Genomic DNA, 20,476 nt, shown 5'->3' on the forward strand with positions numbered 1-20,476 from the left:
CAAAAGGCCAACAGATACTTGAAAAGTTACTCCACCTCGTTAGTAAGAAGGAAAATAAAAATTAAAATCCTGCAATAAGAATATACCTCACACCCACCAAATGACTAAAATGATCATTTATCTTTGCATGCTGGCAGAGACGAGGAGAAACTGCAACTCTCACACATTGTTGGAGGGAATGGAATGGTAACAACTGTAAACAGCTGTCTGGGGTCAGTGCTGAAGCTGACGGCTATGTGCATACTCTGTGAGCCAGTAATTCTGCTCCTTGGGATAGTGCCCCCCAGACAGCAATGCATCTCCTCACTGGGACATGTAGCAGCACCAGTAACAGTTGAAACTGTTATGAAACAACGTAAATGTCTGTCAATGATAGAAGACTGAATGTATATATTTATCATATGTGATTGTATATACATATGGTATCAGATACTGTGTATATTTATAATACTAAATGTATAATTATATATAATTGAATACGACAGTGTGAAAATGAATGAATTCTATGTGCAACACAATGGAGGACTCTCACCAATGTAAAGCTGAGCAAAAAAGTCAGACACAAAAGAGTAATTATCATAGGATTCCATTCACAGTGCATTTAAAAAATGGCAGTAGACACCTATAGTGATGGAGTTCAGTAGAGTGGTTGGTTACCTTTAGAGAGACGGTGGCTGAGGGAGGTCACAAGATGGGGAGTTCTGAGATCCTAGTAATCTTCCACTTACTCACCTGGGTGGTGCTTATATGGGTGTATCACAGTGGGCATATTTATTGAGCTGCACTTTTATTACTTGTGTGCTTTTATTATACTTCTGCAACATCATATATACTTCTAGAACAAACTGCTTCATAAAATAATCAAATAAAAAAGTCTCCTTAGAACTCACCAATTCATTTCGTTCATCTCCAAGTAATGTATTCCTGTCTTCTAATTTTCTTATCGTGGCATTCAACTCAGCTATTCTCTTTTGATTTCTTCGCAAATCCTACACATGAAAATGAAAATGGCCATTTCTTCACCAATACTTTTCACAAAGTTCTAGAATACCGCTCATAAAAATAACCGGCTTAGTTCCTTTCATCTGGCTTATGAAGAGAGGGTAAAATGTTCTCTTCAGGGAAGAGTAAATATTTACCCTATTCCAACCCCCAAGATTCCCTGCTTGAGTTTTCAGATCAAGCCTGATTGAAACTGCAAATGAATTCTATGTGGCAGATCCTCCCTGGAGCCCTGACTCCTGGTGATGGGAGTGGTAAATAATGGGATCAGCTCATCAGATCTGCGAACTGTGAGACCAAGGTCACGCTGTGATTGCACGAGGTTCAAGGAGCAACCCTTGTGTCGTGGCTGCACACTGCTTCCCCAGCTTATACGGATGACCCACTAGGACACTTAGCCAAAGAGGGGACAGAGTAGGAGGTACGGATGGGCTTTGCAAATTCCTGCACACTCCTGGAGAAAAAGGTCAGAAACAGAAAGCTGGCACATTATCTCCACATATAAAAGGCAGCAGACTATAGCACAGACGTCACTTGTAGGTTCTGCCCAGAGCAACTGGCTTCCTCACTGACATTAAGTGCCATGGAATCACTTTACACGCAGCAGCCATGAATTAATTCTACGCTCTAGAGTCCACAGGACCATTAGACACGTGCAATTCCATTATCATCTTACATCTGATAGTGCTGTACTGTTGACAAAGCAGTTTCATGCACATTAAACCCCTAGATTCACAATATCCCAGAGGAGTCAGCAGGACAGGTAAGAGTCAGGGAGGCTGTAACTCGTTCAAGGTCTTGCGGCTACTATCAATAGATCAATAACTAGTATGTATTGAATGCTAACTGTATGCAAGACACTGCATTCAACATTTTACATCACCGTCTCTTCTAAACCTTAGACCAGCCCATGGATTACCCCTGTTGTCTCTCTTTTACAGATAAGGAGACTCTGAGCTAATGATCTGCCTAAGGTCACACAGTCAATGGCATATCCAGGATTTTAAACTAACGGGTCTGATTCTATAGCCCATTGTCTTGACAATTTTGTTCCATTGCAGGGAAGTGTCAGTGAAAGAACTAAAACTTACGTCTGCTAATTCCCAGTCCAGGACTCTTTCTGCCACCTACTGGGATATAAATATCCTTCCTGAATTCCAGTTCATAAATTTTTCATTACTTGGATCTAAGTACTATTTTGGAACCTACCTCTGTTCCTAAATAATACATTTTCATCTTTCAGCAGCTACATACTTTGAAAGGTATAAGATCTGAAAGTAAACTATACATAAGCTGATATCTATCGCTGAACTTCTGAAAATAATTTCTCATATAAAATGATGACAATCCAGGGAAATAAGTATCAAATTCAATGAGACTTGAAGCTTTCATTTAATGATTATAAAAATTAAGTCTTTCATGCAGTTACTATATTTTGACCCCTGTAGATGGTAATCGATTTTACCAGTTTCCAACCCAATTGTTCACACAAGGAAAGACTACCAGTCTTGGCAAGAGGCTAAGTATTTTCATCTAATTTGATTCTTATAATAGGCTGAAGTTTGGTATCAAACTTCAGTTCGGTATCACTCGGCTAGAAAAATTCTATGAAGGTCTTTCAAAGGTCTGTAATTCTCTTGTGATCCCCTCATGCAATGCAGACCACTCTGCTGTCCGTGAGTTTAGAAAGCCCTGTTCCCAAGATACTCGCTGGTTTTCTAGTAGGAGGTGGAATTGATTTCTCTGTAGTAAACAGGAAAAGAGCTTAAGTGAAAAGTAAAACTTGGGAACTAAATAAAAGATGACTCCTGAGTTCTTAACTTTAGCATGGAGAGACTTACCGGACTGCTGCAGTGTTCGGAGCCGTCTCCTGCTCTTCCTGGAATTTCCCGTTTGGGGCTGCTCATGTTACACTCGGCCTCCTTGACCAGAAAGAGCTGCTCATCCAAGGCTTCCTTCTGCAGCTGGAGTTTCTGCACGTAGCCTGTCTGGGTCTCCAGCTCCTTTTCCAGAGAAAAGATGATCCTGTCCTTGGCTTTGATTTCATCCATCTGAATTAAATGACACCCAGGACATTTTATTCAACAAGGCTGCAAAGAAATGCATTTTTACAATGGTACGAGCTTAACTTCTTTCTGCTGATTGATACAGGAAAAAAAAGTCATGAATATGACAAGGAGACTGAATTCATGAATAAGACAAGGCAAGGCTGTGTAATGAAGGCCATTCTACACTTAACGAGGTGTCAAGGAGAGTGATTATTTTCTCCCTAGTATATCCTATGTAGATGCTGTGATTCAATATATTGTTTGAAATGGTCTGGGTTGGTAGATATGGAAAGGAAAAAGTTCACTTTAAAATGGGTCATTCGTGTTAACAAAGACAGATACTAAATATTCTACTGCAATGTTTCCCAGGACAATTTGTGATGTTACCTCCGGTTTGGGGGAATGACCTTTGAGTTCACTTTAAATAGCAATAACAACTACGAACAGGTCATTAGTAACTGAAGAAGCTGCAGACTTCCCAGCAGCCTCCTCATTTCCTCAGGCCAGCATGTGTGCATGTAGGTGGAGAGTCTGGAGCGAGGTACTTCCATGGTTCATGCCACAGGGCTCTTTCCACTCCTACTCACTTTTCAGAGCAGCCAGTTCTTAACCACTGTTTAACTATTAATGTCAGAAAATTATGGTTGGGACAAGAACAGGAATGGAAAATACCTGGTAATATTAGTCACTATTTCCCCACCTCTATCTGTGGGATGTATTTATTGATTCCAGTACTCAGTTTCGTTAAGCCTGGGCACAGCCTTAGAAATATTTCGCAACTAAAGGCCAAAAACATTTGATACCAATTAATCAGAGTTCCACTGGACTGAAAACTTTTTGCCACCCCCAGATGAGGGTGAATGATGTGAATGCCTATTAAAAATCCTGGAAGAAAGCATCGCCACTGGGTGAAATCTTTCTTCTCATCTCATTATATCCTGTGAGAATATTCAAAACGGAAATAGGCGCATTTAAAACAAACAATATTATGCTATTCTCCTCTTTATAAAAAAAATCTCCTTATATATAATAAATCACTTTGTATAAATCTTTCTTTGCTGTATTCCTAAGATACACACACACACACAAATATATATATATATAAAAATAAATATATCTAAATGTATTTTTATTTATATATATTTATATACATATATTTGGGACAGAAATTGTGTTATACAGTTACATTTTCCCACATGTAACTATCTGTGAGCTACAGCCTCCAAGTCACATGATTAAATTTTAGATCATTTGTGGGAGGGCATGGTCCTGTGACATCATCTGATCACTCGGTAAGTAAAATCAAACACTGTCCTGTTAATTTGGGAGTAAAAGCACTGTCTTTATTTCTATATCCTTGTAGAAGATTTGAGTTCGGTGTTATTTTTACCTAAGTAGCACATTCTTCTGTTAGATCTGCCATCCACGGTGTTATTTACAGTTTACCAGAGCTCCAGGTCTGCGTTCTCCTAATTGGTTCTGATGTGCCCTACACAACAACTTGCTGGGAAATCAGCCCATTTTTGCCACAGAATCATCTGCATCATCACCATCCTCATAACTGAAATTTATTGATCTTTTACTTCATTCAAAGTAAAATACATTCTCTGTATTCAGAGCTTTACAAACCTTATCTCGTTTTATAACAATCCTATTATGTAGGTTCTGCTTGCACCATTTTACAGATGATGACTGAGGACCCAAAGGGTTACACACTTGGTCATGGTCATATGGCTAATAAATGATGAAGCCTGATTTAAAATACCGTCTTCTGACTCTAGAGCCCATTCTATAAGGCACGATGCTATAATGACACCAAGATTACGCTACCAGCATTTCCCAAAGTGGGTTTCTGTAGAACATCCAGTAACAAGTGTCAAGGAGTCTCCACTGCATAGTGGCTCTCAGCACGGACTCTAAGATTTCAGGATACTGAAAATCTTCCAAAGTTCTGGTTCTTGGATGGGGAGGGGGTGCATATCAGAATTCCCTGGGAAAGTTTTCTAGACAGAATGGCTCCCATTTCTCTCCCTTCCAGTTCCAAAAATGGAATTGGGTGTTGGGGTAAGAACAGGATAAGAAGGTAAAAATGAAGACAAGCACATCTGTATTATTAAAAAAAATTCTCATGTTAGTCTGTTGGCTCCCAATTTTTTAACCACTCTCCACATAGCTTAGATTTTACATTTTATTAGGAGGGATTTCATGTCACTTTCTGCAATGCGCTGGTGAAAGGAAGTCATAGAAGAAATTACAGGTCAACAAGTGGATATACTTGTAGACTTCACACTGAAAACCATTGACAAACGAAAATATTTAAAGTAAAGCTTCCTTTTCATTTACCTACCTGCTGACTTCAGAGTTCACAGTCTTGATTCTTTCTTCATCAGTCATTGTTGTTTGAAACACCAAAGGCAGGGCAGAGACAAATATTTCTGCACTGCGCTTGGTCTTCATTGTCAATCAGTGCAAAAGTATGAATTGCAGACAGATAATTTGAAAGTGTGGCAAAGGCAACATTTTACAGTCACACTGTATTGCAGTGCAAAGAAAATTACATGTTTAATTTTCTAAAATGTTCTATGGTAACCACTTTTTACATAAAACTGAAATCCTAGAGCTATCATCCAAGGCACAGAACTGGAGTTCTTAGAATATAAATGCTTAGAATCAACAGATACACAAGAAGGAAAGTGTAGGAGTCTCTACTGCATACTGGTTATAAGCATGGACTTTGAAGGAAGTATTTTTAGAGAAGCATAAAGTACACTCTAACAGATAATAGTTAATTTGATAAGATATAACCAAGATATAAATAATGCTGAAGACTCTAAGTATAGGTACATATCAACATTTCTTCTAAGATGAGGTCAACCTGCAATATTATAGCCTTCATACAATCATTGTATTTGTTTTACTGTTAAGCATAGTGAGACACTGATGTGGCTTTTGGTCATACATGTTAAAAAGAAAGACTCAATTCTGTAGGGGCTGAAGTAAGTCTTGGAAATTGGTAACAGCAAATAAGCTACTTAGACATGGTCTCCAATTTAAGAATTATAAAGGTCCCTGTTTTGAATGGCCCCTGTTTATTCTGGAAAAGATCCATTTTCATTTCTAAAATGACTAGGGGTTTTATAGCTCTTTTTCTTGCTTTCAGACATGGTTCCTGGAGAAAAAGTGAGGCAAATTACTCAGGGTGTTCGCAGGGGCTGCCATTTTCAGACATCTGAAAGCCATAGAAACCTTCCCCGCCCTTGCAAAAGACCCCAAAACATTGGATAAATGGAAAGCCTACAAAACATGCTGATTTTGGAAGAGTTCATAATTCAGAATACTTTTATAGACACTCAAGAAAACGGGAGTCATTGCATAGACACTCTCCCTACGTGTAGGACTGGAAGAACCCAGGTTTTCCGAGAGGGCTGACTCTGAAATCCTTTACAAGGCCAATTTTACAAGGCCTGGGTGCACCTCTTTATCTATTGACCTATCTTGTATTTTGGATAGAGCACTAGACAGAAGGAAGGCACTGTTTATAATCCACTCATAAAAAATACCTGAAAAACCAACCCCACGGCGCCCTGAAGCCTGCAAAGAGAATGGTTGTGCCCCGGCTGACTGCCCTGGGTTACTAACCAGCCTCCGAATATCCCGCTCCGACTCCCACTTGATCTTGGAGATGGCTTCCTGGTGGGACTGGTGCTCACTCCTGAGGTCCCCAGCCTTGATTTTATCTGCTTGGATCATATTGCTCAGCGCCTCATCCACCTGCTTCTTGGCCGTTTTCAGGTCCGCAATTTCCTGTAAGAGCTTCAGGCGCTCGGCATCAAACAGTTTCCGGGCCTCCTCCCGGGCCTCGATGGTGAGCGCTGTCCTTACTTTGTCGCTGCTGCCGTCCCGGAGTGCACACAGCGCCGACTTGAGCCTCTGGATCTCCCCGTCCCGCACCTTCACTGTCCTGGCCATTTCCTGCTCGTGCTGCTTGATGAGGTTCTCCCTCACGGCCTGCAGCTCCTTCATCTTCTCCTCGTGGAGCTTGGCTTTGAGCTCAGTCACCAGGACCGTGTGCTTGCGCTGCTCCAGCTCACGGATCCTCTTGGCTTCTTGAGTCTTCTCTCTTTCGAGCTTGGAAACCTGAAGGCAGAGAGGTGAACGGATGAAAGGTCAGCTGCATCAAAAAGGTGGGCTCCTAGGTCGGATGGGCAGCTCAGACCCTGCAATCTTTTAATGCCTCATCTCTCTTCAAAATTTCAGGCGCCTGTGGGCTCGGGGGGAAGGGAACCGCAGGTCTTTTAATGCTAGGAGTACAGCGTGTGAAAGGAGGAAATACCCGCAGATGCTTTCATGGCTGTTCAGACAAATATTTGACGTTCTGGGACCTTACTATCTGATGTGTGGTCCGCAGACAAGCGGCACAGACCTCACCCAGAGGCTTGTCAGAAACGCAGGGGCTCCATCCCTGACCTACGCATGAGAGCGTGCGTCTTAACAACCCCCAGGGGACAAGGACCCACATTAAACTCAGGAAGCAGTGCTAGAATGGTTTTCACCTTTGTGAGGAGGTGTTCAGAGCAGACCACCTGGAGGGCTTCCTCGATTACCCGTCCCTAGGTAGGTCCAGACTGATAAATGTGGGTGTCCCAGGGTAGTAGTCTTAGTTCAGTATTATGATCAGACTAATAAACTGGCACCTAAAGTGATACTATAAAATATTTTCCCTTTCCCCCTCTTTCTTTCTTTTTGGAAGAGAAGATAACTACTGCTGAGGGGGAGGTGAGGAATGAAGACAGTTGTTTTGTCCTCAGCCTTGCTTTTCTTACTAAGGCAGCTTGGCTCCATCCCCAACTTACTACATATACACACAGCAACCAAAAACCCTGCAGTGCAGGCCTCCCCGTGTTAAAGGTCTGCTACATGGGTATCTGTCTGCATCCTTCTCTTCCTCCACACTTAATCCCTCTCTCTCCTCCCCTAAGCCAACACTCCAAGTAATTTAATAAAGTATTCCTTCTAATCTTTTTACCTGTCAGGTATTCTGGTTAAAAATTCTCCTTTGGTTTGTAATCTTTCCAAAGATAATCTAGTTTTCTTTATAGATGAGGCATGACACTATCTTAATTTGGCTGTGAGTCCGACTCTGATTCTATAGATCAGGATGGGGTCCTGGCATTTGGAGCTTGAAAAAGCCTCACTAGACACTTGTTTTACTGTCCTCCTTCCCCTCCTCATCTCTGCTGCCTGTCATTGTTTCTCTGTCCCCTTTGTGCACACACGTGCACACACACGCACACCAACATAGTCACCTGGAAAAACAGAAGAATTGGGCAACCCCAGGAATAATGACTAGTTGAATGATGATGAGTCTCTGCCACTTGTAAAATCAGAAGGTTTCCTAAAGTAATCAAGAGCCTTTCCAGCTGAAAAATGTTAAGATTTAAACTTATTGAAACCACTGTAATTCTAACATACATGCAGTATCTGAGATTTTACTTACCTTGACAGTTCACCTACCGTTAGCTAGAACAGGATTTTCCAAGTCCACACGGCATTTTTTGAGTATTATACTGTTAAGGCACAGCAATTATTCCCATGTTGGTTATTGTAAAAGAACTCGGGGCACAAGGAGACTTGGCAAAATAAGCAGTCTGGCCAAGGTCCCCTCCCGGATGCCTAATGGCTCATATGCACTAGAGCTGTGCTGTCCCATACGGTGGCCACTAGCCACACAGAGCACTTGCAATAATGAAAGTCTGAATTGAGCCTTGCCCTAAGCATACAATACACACCTGATTCCAAAGATTTAGTGTGAGGTCAATATCAATATCTCATTAATAATTCCTGTATTGATTATATGCTGAAACTATAAATATTTGGGGTAAATTAGGTTCAATAAAGTATATTATTGGAATGAATTACTTCTTTTGACTTTTTTACTATTGTGGTTACTTTTTAAGGTGGAAATTTTAAAATCACATGTGTGGCTTGCATCTGTGGCTCGTGTTATCTTTCTTTTGGGCAGTGTTGCTCAAGTTCTTGGAGGCTCACTGAATGAACTGAGCTTTAATGGACATTCTCTTAGTAAAGTTGGGTTAGGATCTGATTTCTATGCCTGCCCCCAAATTACCCTGGGCTCCTTTCTGCTGTGGAATGAAACCCCAACACTTCAGCTGCGTCTTTCAGCTCTCAGAAGACTTGGTTGGATTTCCAGCTCCCATTTCAACTCCTCACTCCACCTCTCCAGCTGCAAGGGGGGTTCTCCTGTTTTCTGCACATGCCCTGCATCTCTGTAGCTGTTTGCCTAGTTTCCCCTTCCTGATCTGCCCTTCCCTCTGCTTCTTTTGGGATCCTCTCAGTCCTCATGACCCAGCTGGATGTCACCCTCTCCAGGCCTGACACCCCGATCACCCAGGACCAAGCTCATTTCTCCTGCCTTTGTCTTCTCCCTGTATTTTGCTCATATGTCCTGAGTAGTCCCTTCCACATATTTTCTTTATGCTGTGTTTTCTTATACACTTGTCTGTCCTCATCACCCCCTCTCCTACCCCATCTCATATTGAAAAGTCCTAGAAGACTTTATCTTTATCTCATCTTTATCTACCCAATGGTTGCCAGCACAATACGTGGTAAGGAGACAAGGAGCATGTGTGCAATTAAAGAATGAAAGCCAGTATGCGTCCCTGGCTAGCCTGAAACAGGACGCAAGAATAATATAGCCTGTCATACGGTGTGGAGAACATAGGCTTGTACTGTTACCCAGAGCAGCCCTCATCCATCCCTTCCTTGTAAGAAAACAACAGAACAAAAACATCCCTAACATATAATGTCTGCCTGCCCTCTGCTTGATGTTTTTCTCAGTGCTTCAGTAAGGACAACCTAAATCTTACTTTCCATTTTTCCCTCAAGAACTAAAGTAGCTTCCAGGCCATGAGTGGGCCAACAATAGCCCATGGGCCAAATCTCTCCTGCCCCCTGTCTTTGTGAACAAAGTTTTATTGGAACACAGCCATGCACATCCATTTCCTTGTTGCCTAGGGCTGTTTCCATGCTGTAATGAAGTTGAGTAGTTTCACAGAGACCGCCTGGTCCACAAAGCGTAAAATATTTACTATGTTGCCCTTCATAGAAAATGTGTGCTGATTCCTTTGGGTAATGCACTTTTTGAAAAGAGTGACCTTATTTTTCACTGAGTTAGAAACTCAGATAATTTATCTTCCATCTAGGACCTTCGGGAAGTTAAGTTTAGCTCAAGTGATACGAAACTGGTCATCTTCAATTTCAGCAGGATGTATTTACGTTCCTTCGGCATTTGGAACAGTATCAGGACCACAAGAGCTGATGAGTAACAAGTTCTAAGGGAAATTTTAGCAGCTCTTCCTAAAACAATGAAAAGCTGTAGTAAAAATAGATAAAGGGTCATGAATTCTGGGTTTGTATTTTGATTTCACAATCAGCTGTCTCTAAGAAAGTTGCTTTATCCTGAGGATCTTTGATTACACTTAAAAAATATCTGCAAAGAATTATTTTTAGGATTAAATTAGATAATAAATGGGTAAGTACCTTGAGCTGTAAAGTACTATGAAATGTAAGGTAATATTATTACTGGATATAAGAGGAGATACTGATGATCTAAAATTATTCACATCAGATTCTCTGCAGGTGCATTAGACTATACCACTTTGTGATTCTGTAATTTCCCTCAAATTACAAACATTAATCTTTTGTGTGTAGACTGGAGAGGAGATAAATGAAAAAGAAAAACCAGTGAAAACACAGGTGTATGGAAAATATATTCCAGCCTGAAGACAAAACAAATAGAAACAAACCCTGGCCTTTTTATCCCTCACTTAAAGGAATCCATAGAACTCACAGAAAATTCAAAGATACTGGATTACATTTGGCATCTTTTTCATGGCTACTTATTTGGTTGTCATGGAAACTGTCAATTTTGGCAGGATTTCTAGGTATGATTTTTTTTTTTAAGCTTGGGAGAAGGGATCCCACTATGAAGGAGTTACAATGGATGTGACCGACATTAGGGAGGGAAAAAGAGCCAATAAAATTTTTGTAGTAAAATCATTTCTGAAAATTATTTGCAGCTTAGATCGCACCACTAAGGAAATAGATTTTAATATCCTAATGTAAATCATGAGAATGAGTACACAAGAAAATGACGAACTATTCCTCAGTAACAGTGAAAATATGTGAAGATGATAGTATTTTGAATTGGAAAAATATTATTTAGTTGAAGAGAGAATCAACTTTGATTAGTGGAAATGTTTTATGGAGAAGAATTCCAGCTCAATCACAATAGTAAGCATTTATCGAAGGCTTAATTTATTATGTATGATTCTGGCCCTTTTTTTTAAAGGCTTTACACCTATCAGTATATTTAACCTCCTTAGGCAGCTGTATGATGTAGGTAGTATTTGTTGCACCTGAATTTCTGATGAGAAAAGTGGGGACTAGGCTGTACGTAAGCACAGCATAAAGAAGGCTGAGCCCAGTGTGGGTCAGGAGCCAGGTCAGGTCGGACCCCAGATCTCCTTGTTTGCTGTGAAACCTTGGGCAAGCTGCTACCCCTGCCTCAGCCTCAGTTTCTTCATGTGCAAACTAAGATTGGTGATATCCTTCTCACATGATTGTTGTGAGGATTGACTTCCACGATGCAACAAAAGCACTTTGGAAAGGCTGGAACACGTAGGAGATTAGTCATTAACACATGGTAGATACTAAGTATTAATTCTGATGGATATTATGCATATTATCATATCATGCATTGCTATGCAAATACCACCAACAACATAAATCTGAACACTCACATTCTCGTGGTAAGACGAATGCTACTATTATTCCATTATCAGCATAACGGCCATAACAACTATTTTCCTAACAGGAAGAGATGTTCAAAGATAAAATGGGGTTTCGTCAAGATGTCCTGAGTTCCCTGGTGGCATCTGATCTTAACTTGGAAGACATAGGGATGATGCATATGCAGAAGGACTGGCGTGAGGGGTGGGACAGGGCCAGGGGGTGAGCACTGAACTGGGCTTGGAATGATACACACCCTTATCCCTTCTACCAAGGTTTTATGGAAAAAATGATCATCAGGAAAATTTGTCCTGCTGGGGAAAGCTTACCCTCTGACAGAAGGAAGAAAATGCACGACTAGCCCCCATGGCCTCATATTATATTTTATATTTTCCTCTTCTGCCCTCATTGTAGTCTGGCCTTTGAAAAGTGCCAGCGTAAACTCAGGTAAGATGAAGAAAGTGATGTTTGAGCTTTAACATGATCTTAGAAATCTAGGATTAAACGTTGGGCAGCCTGTCAAAGGTAAGGAGGGTTGAGAGGTTATCAGGACAAGACAGGCTAGCAGAAGGCTCAGGTTGGATTATCTGCATCGGATGTTGCTGGAGAGCTGAACTCCCAGTAGGCTGGCAGGGGTTTTCAGGGGCGCCAAGTAACTCTCAAACAGGAGATGTGAAGTCGGAAAGGCTGTCACCAAAGAAGGTCACGCAGAAGGGAGATTTTCTACAACCTGCGGAAGTACGAAAGCTTCTCTCATTTCATTTCTTGCTTTTAAGCACTGAGGTTTCCTGAAAACAAAATTTGCAGAAAGCAAGAAATACTGGATGCCCAATGAAGACACTGAACCAGGATGCCCTAGAGCACTCACCTGAGGATAGAGAAGGTTGGCTGATTTTCTGAGAGTGCCCTGGAGGCAACAGAGTGCAGTGAGGTAAGATAGCATGACCCTGACCGCCCCCTTAGAGAAGATAGGAATTCCCATTTTGGCTCTTCCACTGGCTGTGTCATCAGGAGCCAATGAGTTACGTGGTTAGAACTCACTTCTCAGTGAAATCAGAATAGTCATCACACCCTGCCTTTGTCCCAGGCTCACTGTGAAGACTGCAAAAGCACTTTGCACTCTGAAGGGCTGTTTCAAGGGTGGCAACTCCGGTCTGGTCTCACCACCATCCCTGGTGCGCTGAGACACCCTGCACAGCGGATCACGGTGTCCAGGTGAGACGGGAAGGAAGGGAGCAGGGCATAGCCACTCAAGGAATGACAGCAGTTAACACCAGAATGGCGGAAGATTCAACCCCCAGTAGACCTTGAGGCTCAAGATGGTGGGAGATTTGACTTCTAGTAGACCTTGAGCTTCATTATACACCCATTATAACATATTAGCATGGTGAATAACATGCCCACAGGTGCCATGACAGTTCCAAGGCTAACTGTAAAAGGTCAAAGAGAGGGTAATGGCCAACTTGCTGGGAATCTCAGCCCCTTCCCCAGGGTAGTTAAAATGGTCTTCCCACTTCTTAGCATATGAAGCTACCAAGCCCATAAAAACTGGCAACACTGACCCTCACTGCCCTTTTTGCTCTCTCCTCCACTCTGTCTATGGAGTGTGTATCTACTTTTACTTGAGTACCCAACTTCCACACCTCGTGGCCTTTCTCTTGCCTTCTGAAACAGCTTACACTCTATGCAGTATGTATCTCTCAAAATAAATCTACCTTTACTCAACTGTGGCTTGCTCTTGAATTCTTTCCCGCGTGAAGCTAAGGACCCACACTTGGCGGGGCATGTCCCAGGGGCTCAGCTGAGACCTGGGACATGGCCCTCCTCACGCCCCACATCCATTTTTCCTGCATCATAGGGAGCAGAGAAATAGGAAAATACCATGGCTCAATGGTTCAGAGTGCTGGTCCAAGGAAAACAGACCTGGGTGGAAATACTTTCTCCACTGGAGCCTGAGGTTTCCCACCTAAATAAATACTATAACGTACTTACGCCATGGGGTTGTTTAAAAAAGAATCATGAAAAGTCATTCAACAAATAGGACTGAGTGTCTCCGACATGCCCAGCAGCATTGCAAACACTGGGGATCCCTTCCTTAGAGGATCCCTTAAACAGACATGGTCTCTTACACATAAAAGTGTACATTTCATTGGGGTGGGGGGAGCAGGCAACACACAAGCAAATAACAAATAAGATAGGGTGATGTGGTGGAGTACACGGGACTAGGGGAAGGTCTGACACCTGAGGGGTCCCTAAGGGCTAGAGCAGACAGCTTCCTTTCCTGACTAATCCCTACCATTTGGGAAGGACCTTAGCTATTTTATCTAGTCCACAATCTGCTTGTTTTATGGATGTGAAAACATAGGCCCAGAAATGCAGGGTCGTCTGGCATAAAGACCTCACTCTGTGCTCTTTCCTCTCCACTACAGCCCCTGCATCGTCACATCCTCTTGGCCCTGATGCCTGGAGTCTGGTCTAAGTGACCTACTTATGTGTATGTTTATCTCTCTCAGCAAGACTTTGAGATAATTTCTATTCACTAGAACTTGACTGTGTCTCACACTTTTGTTTCATTTCCCTGCAGTGGAAATGCAGGCATCTATGGGAGAAGGACACGGGTATGTTCCCACCCCCCTCCCACTTTGTTTCTCCATTTGAAATTTGCAAAAATAGTGGAAGAAAAATGCTGACATCCTCTCGTCCTCTGCCTAAGGGTTTCAGTACTTTCCAGACCTTCACATTTTTTAAGAGCATCGGCTTTGAAAGGCATGGAAACAAGTGTCCATTGATGGATAAATGGATAAAGAAAATGTGACATCACACACACATGCATGCACGCACACAAACACACACAGAATGAAATATTATTCAGCCATAAAAAGGAAGGAAATTCTGTCATTTGCAACATTATGCCAAATGAAATAAGTCAGAGAAAAACAAATACTGTACAATCACACTTGTATGTGGAATCTTAAAAAAAATAAATAAATAAAAATAGAGCTCACAAATACAGAGAATGGATTGGTGGTTGCCAGAGGCAGGATGTAGGAGATGGGGAGATGGATGAAGGTGGTCCAAAGGTACAAACTTCTAGTTATAAGATAAATAAGTTCTGAGGATATATGCACAGCATGGTGACTACAGTTAGCAATCCTGTTAACAGTATCTAAAGGTTGCAAAGAGAGCAGATCTTAAAAGTTTTCATCACAAGTAAAAAAATCGCTGTAACTCTGTGAGGTGATGGATACTGATTCAACTTATTGTGGTAATCATTTCAAAGTATAAACATACATCATCAAATCATGGTGTTGCAGACCTAAAATGAATACAATGTTATATGTCAGTTATATCTCAATAAAACTAGGAAAAAACATACTCCAAAAAAAAAAAAAAAAAGAGCTAAAAAGGGAGTTGAAGAACCAGTTCTGTCACCACCTTCTGTGACTCTGGGTGACTGCTTTACCTCTCCCAGCCTCAGTTTCCTCGTCTGTAAAATGTACAAAGCAACAATGTTCCCCTGAGAGAATGGTAGCGAGGATGAAAGGAGATAACAGAATTATAACACTTAACGTGTCTGCCACAAACTAACTGCCCAAAAAATAACACACGCATACTTAGGATGTAGACACTACTATGATCCCATTTAACAGACGAGTAAAGGAAGACACAGAAGGATTTCATAACCTGTTCAGGGGCACTCAGGTGCGAGGTGAATGCTGGGATGCTGTCAGGAGGAAACGCACTTCTTACAGAGTGTGACAGACAGTAAACATTCAATAAAGTACAGCATTTATGACTCTGCTCTGCCTGCAATGCGTTTTGCAAATGTCAATGGGATGATTCGTCTTTCTGGAAAAATGAGTAATGCGCCATCACTCCAAAGGTTTCACTCTTTAACGAGTCCACTCCCCAGTGGCTAAATTGTCATTTTATCATCATAGCCTTGGAGCCAAACTGACAGTGGGAATTCACATGCCAGCATTGTTCATATTCTCTCTCTTAAAGCCTGGGCCTTTGGAAACACGATTGTATTTATTTTAATAAAACTGCTCTATGACTTGTTTGCTTGCTAAATTCCCTTTGCTCTTTGGGGAAGTGCAGCTGACAGGCGGTGAGGCTTTGCTGTAGCCCCTGTGCTGGGACTGTAATTAACTGCCAGGGAGAGAGGAGGCTGGGGAGGGTGGCAGCAGAGGGGAGGGTGAGGGCAGTGCTTTTATTCAAGTCTGGCTTCTAGTTTCTTGTCAGAGGAAGAGGAGATTACGCCTGCCCTGCTGGCTTAGACCCTGGATAAACAGGCAGCTCTGTCCACGTTTGAGAGCTACCCCTTTTAAAAGGCTTGAATGTGTGGAAATTGGCAGTGTGGGATCTGCAGGGCCTGTTTCTTTAAAATCTCATGAGTTGGCTCTCTGTAAATCAGCAGCAGGGCATGGTTCCCAGTCTCCAGACAGACAGGCTTCTCCCTAGGAATGTAGTTTGTCATTCTGTTGTTACTACAATTAAAGGAGTCTGCTTCCCTTGAAATGTTACGTTGCCCCAAGGAAAGTTAAAACCAGTGAAATGTTCAGAGACTGTCAACCTGGCAGGAATCACAGAATGAAGTGTTTGTCAACACGCAGGTGGAGAAACCCCTCCCTGAAGGCTGCCTGGACTGTTTGCTGGGATTGCAGTGCTGGTCCTCCACCTGCCTACTTTATCAGAATCCTTGGCTTGTAGGCCCAGGGATCTCAGTTTTTAATAAGTTCCCTCAGGTTATTCTAGTACACAGTGATGCTTGAGAGACACAGACATGGAAAAACAGGTTCAGTCATCTGAATTACAGATTGGGAAACGGAGACACTGAAATTCGTCCCCGAGGAGAGAGAAAGACCATATTCTGGTCTTCTGACTCCCACACAGCAGTTTTCAGTTTTGGTTTTTGTTTTTGTTTTATAACATCACATTCCTTTCAGCTTCATGGAAAATAAAAAATTTCCTTCACAAACTTTACATTGGGGTCTGGCTATCTGAGGCCAAGGCTTAGCTGAGACCCGAGGCCAGGAGTTTTGGCCAATCCAAGCTTTATTATTGCTGAAACCAGGAGACATAGATTTGGGAGAAAATAACTGATCACAATTTAATAGTAAGGTCAAGGAAGGAGAGGTTGATTGAAAAGAGTAAGGAGATCTGCTGGTTTGTGATGTGCAGCTTGATGGCAAGAACATTTCTTTACTGCACAGATTTACCTCCTTAAGGCTACTTTATGCTGACTTGGTTGAGTCTGGATTGCAGGGAGCAAAAATGTCTTATGCCTGTCGGGTATTTCCAAATGCTTTCCTCAGACTATCATGTACAAAATAAGCTACGAGGATACATTGTACAACACAGGGAATATAGCCAATATTTTATAATAACTGTAAAAGGAGCATAACCTTTAAAACTGTGAGTCACTATACTGCACACTTGCAACTTCTATAATATTGTACATCAACTATATTTCAATAAAAACAAAACAAAACAAAACAAAACAAAACAAAACAAAACAAAATGTTTTCCTATCCACGAACCCTGTTTGATATCCACACCACACGGGTCAAGTATTAGCACTTATTCATTTAACGCATGAGATCCAGAGAAGTAAAGAGACTTTCCCTAGTCTAGTTAGCAACAGACTCAAGCGTACAGCATATTAGAAGGCATATTCCCACAAATGATTTTTGTTAGCATTCCCCATTGTAGCAGGCAGCTCTCTGAGCATTCAACATGAACCTTTTATTCCTCCTTACTCCTTTCTGCACTTGTCTCATTGAAACCTCATCACAGCTCTACAGGATAGTAGTATGTTACTGTCGAAGAAACTGAGATGTAAGCAAGGAATCACCTTTTAGTCATTCCCCTGCTCAGTCAACAAATACATGTTGAGCTTTCCAGTTCTGGACACTTATTTAGGCTCTAGGGATACAGAGGGGAGGTGAGACTCTGCTGTCATGGAGGGGACACTTGGGAGAGAGAAGCATGAAATAAGTAAATAAACATAAAAACTGCTACGAAATGAACTGCGAAGAGGCCAGAGGGAGTGTGGGCCTGGGAAGGGCTCTGTTTCAGAGTCTGTGGTCAGATGGGAGGGACTCGGGCTGACACCTGAAGAGGGTGAGGAAGGGGAGGAAGGGAAGAACAAGGGCAGAGGCCCCAGTGTGACCAATGTGTCTCTCCTGGTGCAGTGAAGAGGCTGGCGCAGAGTGATGGGGGGTGGGGTGGGAACCTGTGACTGAGAGGCAGCAAGCCTTTGGAGGTTCTGAGCAGTGGAGGGACTCATTTTAGAAAGGTTGCTTTAAATGCTCCGGGGGGAATAACTATAGAGGACACGGTTAGAACCTGCCCAAAGGGATCTCCCTATGTAAGTGTCCCGAGGTGGGGCGGGGCGGGGTCTTAATTCTCCTCTCTGGCTTCCTGGGGAGGCGGAGTCCAGCCGCCCGAGCCAAGCAGGTTTGTCCCATTCTCTGCGAATCCGTGCTCAGCCCCCTCCTTTCCCTACCAGAGCATCTCCGCACGTGTAGGGGTCGTCGTCCTCTCTGGCAGCCGGCGGACAGGGGCCCACGGGGGCGGCCAGAGCCTCCCAGGCCGCGGCCTCGGGGAGCCCCACTCACCTTGGACTTCTCCTGATGCAGCTCTATCTGGATGTCCGTGAGCTTGGTCCTGAGGTCTTCGTTGGCAGCTTGAAGGGCGACAATGAGCGCCTCGGGCTTCTCGCCCTTGTTCCGCCCTTTCTTGGACATGGTTCCTTTCGGAATGGGGTCTGTTGGTGTTTAATGCCTTTCAGACAGGTGCGCCCATGTTACTGCTGCTTCTCCGGAGTGCAGCTACTGCGTGCTGCCCCGCGGGGAGGTCTCCTCAGCCGCTGCCCTGGAAGCCCTGGGGAGAGGCAGAGACGGCAGTTACTCTGTGACCCAGGCCTGGACCAAGTGCCCAGCGGTCCCTCAGCCTGCGCTGCCCGCCAGCGCCTCCTCCTGGGGGCTCCTGTTGGCGTAGCTCCCGTCCGCTTGGCACGTGGACGACAGCCGGCTCTCCAAAGGGCTGGTCAGGTCATGTCAACGTCCCACTTAAAATCCTTCAAAGACCCACAGGCACACGTGCGAGTACACCTTTCACATCTCGGACCTGCCCATTCTCCCGGCCTTACCTCCTCCACTTCGCTCGCTTATATCCTGCCCATGGGGAATGCCTTGTAATTCTCTGATTCTTCCTCTCTTCCCATGAGGACTTTCTTACTGGCTTCACTGTTCTCCATTCTCTGCCCAGCCTCCTCACATGGTCCCCCGTGTACCCTCATCCTCGCACACTGCCACACACACAGTTTAGTCCCACTAACTTGTGTGGATCCTTCAGGTCTCTGCTGGCATATAGGTTCCTCCTGGAAGCCACCCCTCCCCCGGGGTTATTACCTGCCCTTGTTATTTAAGTGCAGTCACCTCCATGAATCTGTAAGCTTTGTGAGGGCAGGAGTGTGTGGTTCATAGTTATAATTTGCTTCTCAGAATCCATGATAAGACCTGGGACATCCGGGTACCTTAATTAGTATTTGTGAAATGAAATCACCTATGTGATGACCTATGGTTGCCCCATAGAGAGCCCCAACTTTAAGAAAATTCAATATATAAAGACCTAGAATTATACAATGGATAAACTGTGAGAAGTGGGAGTTAATCATACTGGGTTAATTGGGTCACAAACTTATTCATTTAGTCAATAGTGTTAGAGTTCCTTCTGTAAGTCATGCGAAGTATAGTATGTTGAAATTGAAAATGTTCCAAGGCAAAATCAACAAACCTTTATCTACCTACCTACTTACCTACCTATCTTCATCATAATCACCATCATCTATCTGATAACTGCCTTTAAAAACATAAACACTAGTCTTTTCAAAAATATAGACAAGAATTTCTCCTTCCCATGGGGTGAGTAAGGAAGTCTCCCTGAAGACGGTGTGAGTAGGATGGTAACAGATGGAGAAAAGGTGAAGCAACTTGGCTAAAGAAATGGCTGGTGCTAAGATACAGCAAAGAGAAAGTGTAGTAACTACTTTAAGGGGAAATAGGGGCCTGATTTATTACAACTCAGGATCTGGTTGATGGGCACTAATGCTGGAAAGGATGCCTGGAAATGATAGATTCTAGGAGACGTGGTATTCCATCCTTAGAATTTTGGAATTTTTTTTTTAAAGCAAGTAGCAAGGAAGCTGTTGAAGTTCTTGGCAGCTGGATGTCCTAACAGAGCAGTGGTTATTCTGGTGGCAGAGCAGGGAGAGAATGGAGACACGGAGACTGGACAAAAGACTACTGAACTTGCCAAGGTGAAGGACGATGTTGCCTTCATCAGAACAGTAGCAAGAGAAGAGAAAAAAGGAGATATGTCTTGATTTATAAATTCTTAAATCTGTCATAGGAATAAGGAGGTAAAAAATATAAATACTAAACTGTTAAAATCAATGCAAAAAACATGACAAAGATAAAGAAGATGTTACAGAGTTTCTCATGCATCCTTTCAGAAAATTGGGTAATTGTGTATCTCTAGGTGCTTCAGTCCAGAACTAAAGGAAATTCCTACTGATCACACATATGTTCCAGCAGCTGCTGCTCTAT

The 20,476-nt window shown here is 42.8% G+C and overlaps 1 protein-coding gene across 2 annotated transcripts in view; it reads right to left on the bottom strand.

Annotated features, from left to right (window-relative positions):
- The window catches only part of JAKMIP2 (janus kinase and microtubule interacting protein 2), a 152,068-nt gene that overhangs the window by 42,692 nt on the left and 88,900 nt on the right, over positions 1 to 20,476 (bottom strand). For both annotated transcript variants that reach the window (XM_010959619.3, XM_010959618.3), the window contains exons 2-5: positions 18,485 to 18,749; positions 6,690 to 7,187; positions 2,844 to 3,053; positions 891 to 989 (exon numbers count right to left, since the gene is read on the bottom strand). In XM_010959619.3, coding sequence (XP_010957921.1) covers positions 891 to 989; positions 2,844 to 3,053; positions 6,690 to 7,187; positions 18,485 to 18,613 — 936 coding nt within the window. In that variant the 5' untranslated portion in view covers positions 18,614 to 18,749. The remainder of the gene's footprint in view (positions 1 to 890; positions 990 to 2,843; positions 3,054 to 6,689; positions 7,188 to 18,484; positions 18,750 to 20,476) is intronic.

The sequence above is a fragment of the Camelus bactrianus genome, chromosome 3, assembly GCF_048773025.1.
Source record: "Camelus bactrianus isolate YW-2024 breed Bactrian camel chromosome 3, ASM4877302v1, whole genome shotgun sequence".
NCBI lineage: Eukaryota > Metazoa > Chordata > Mammalia > Artiodactyla > Camelidae > Camelus > Camelus bactrianus.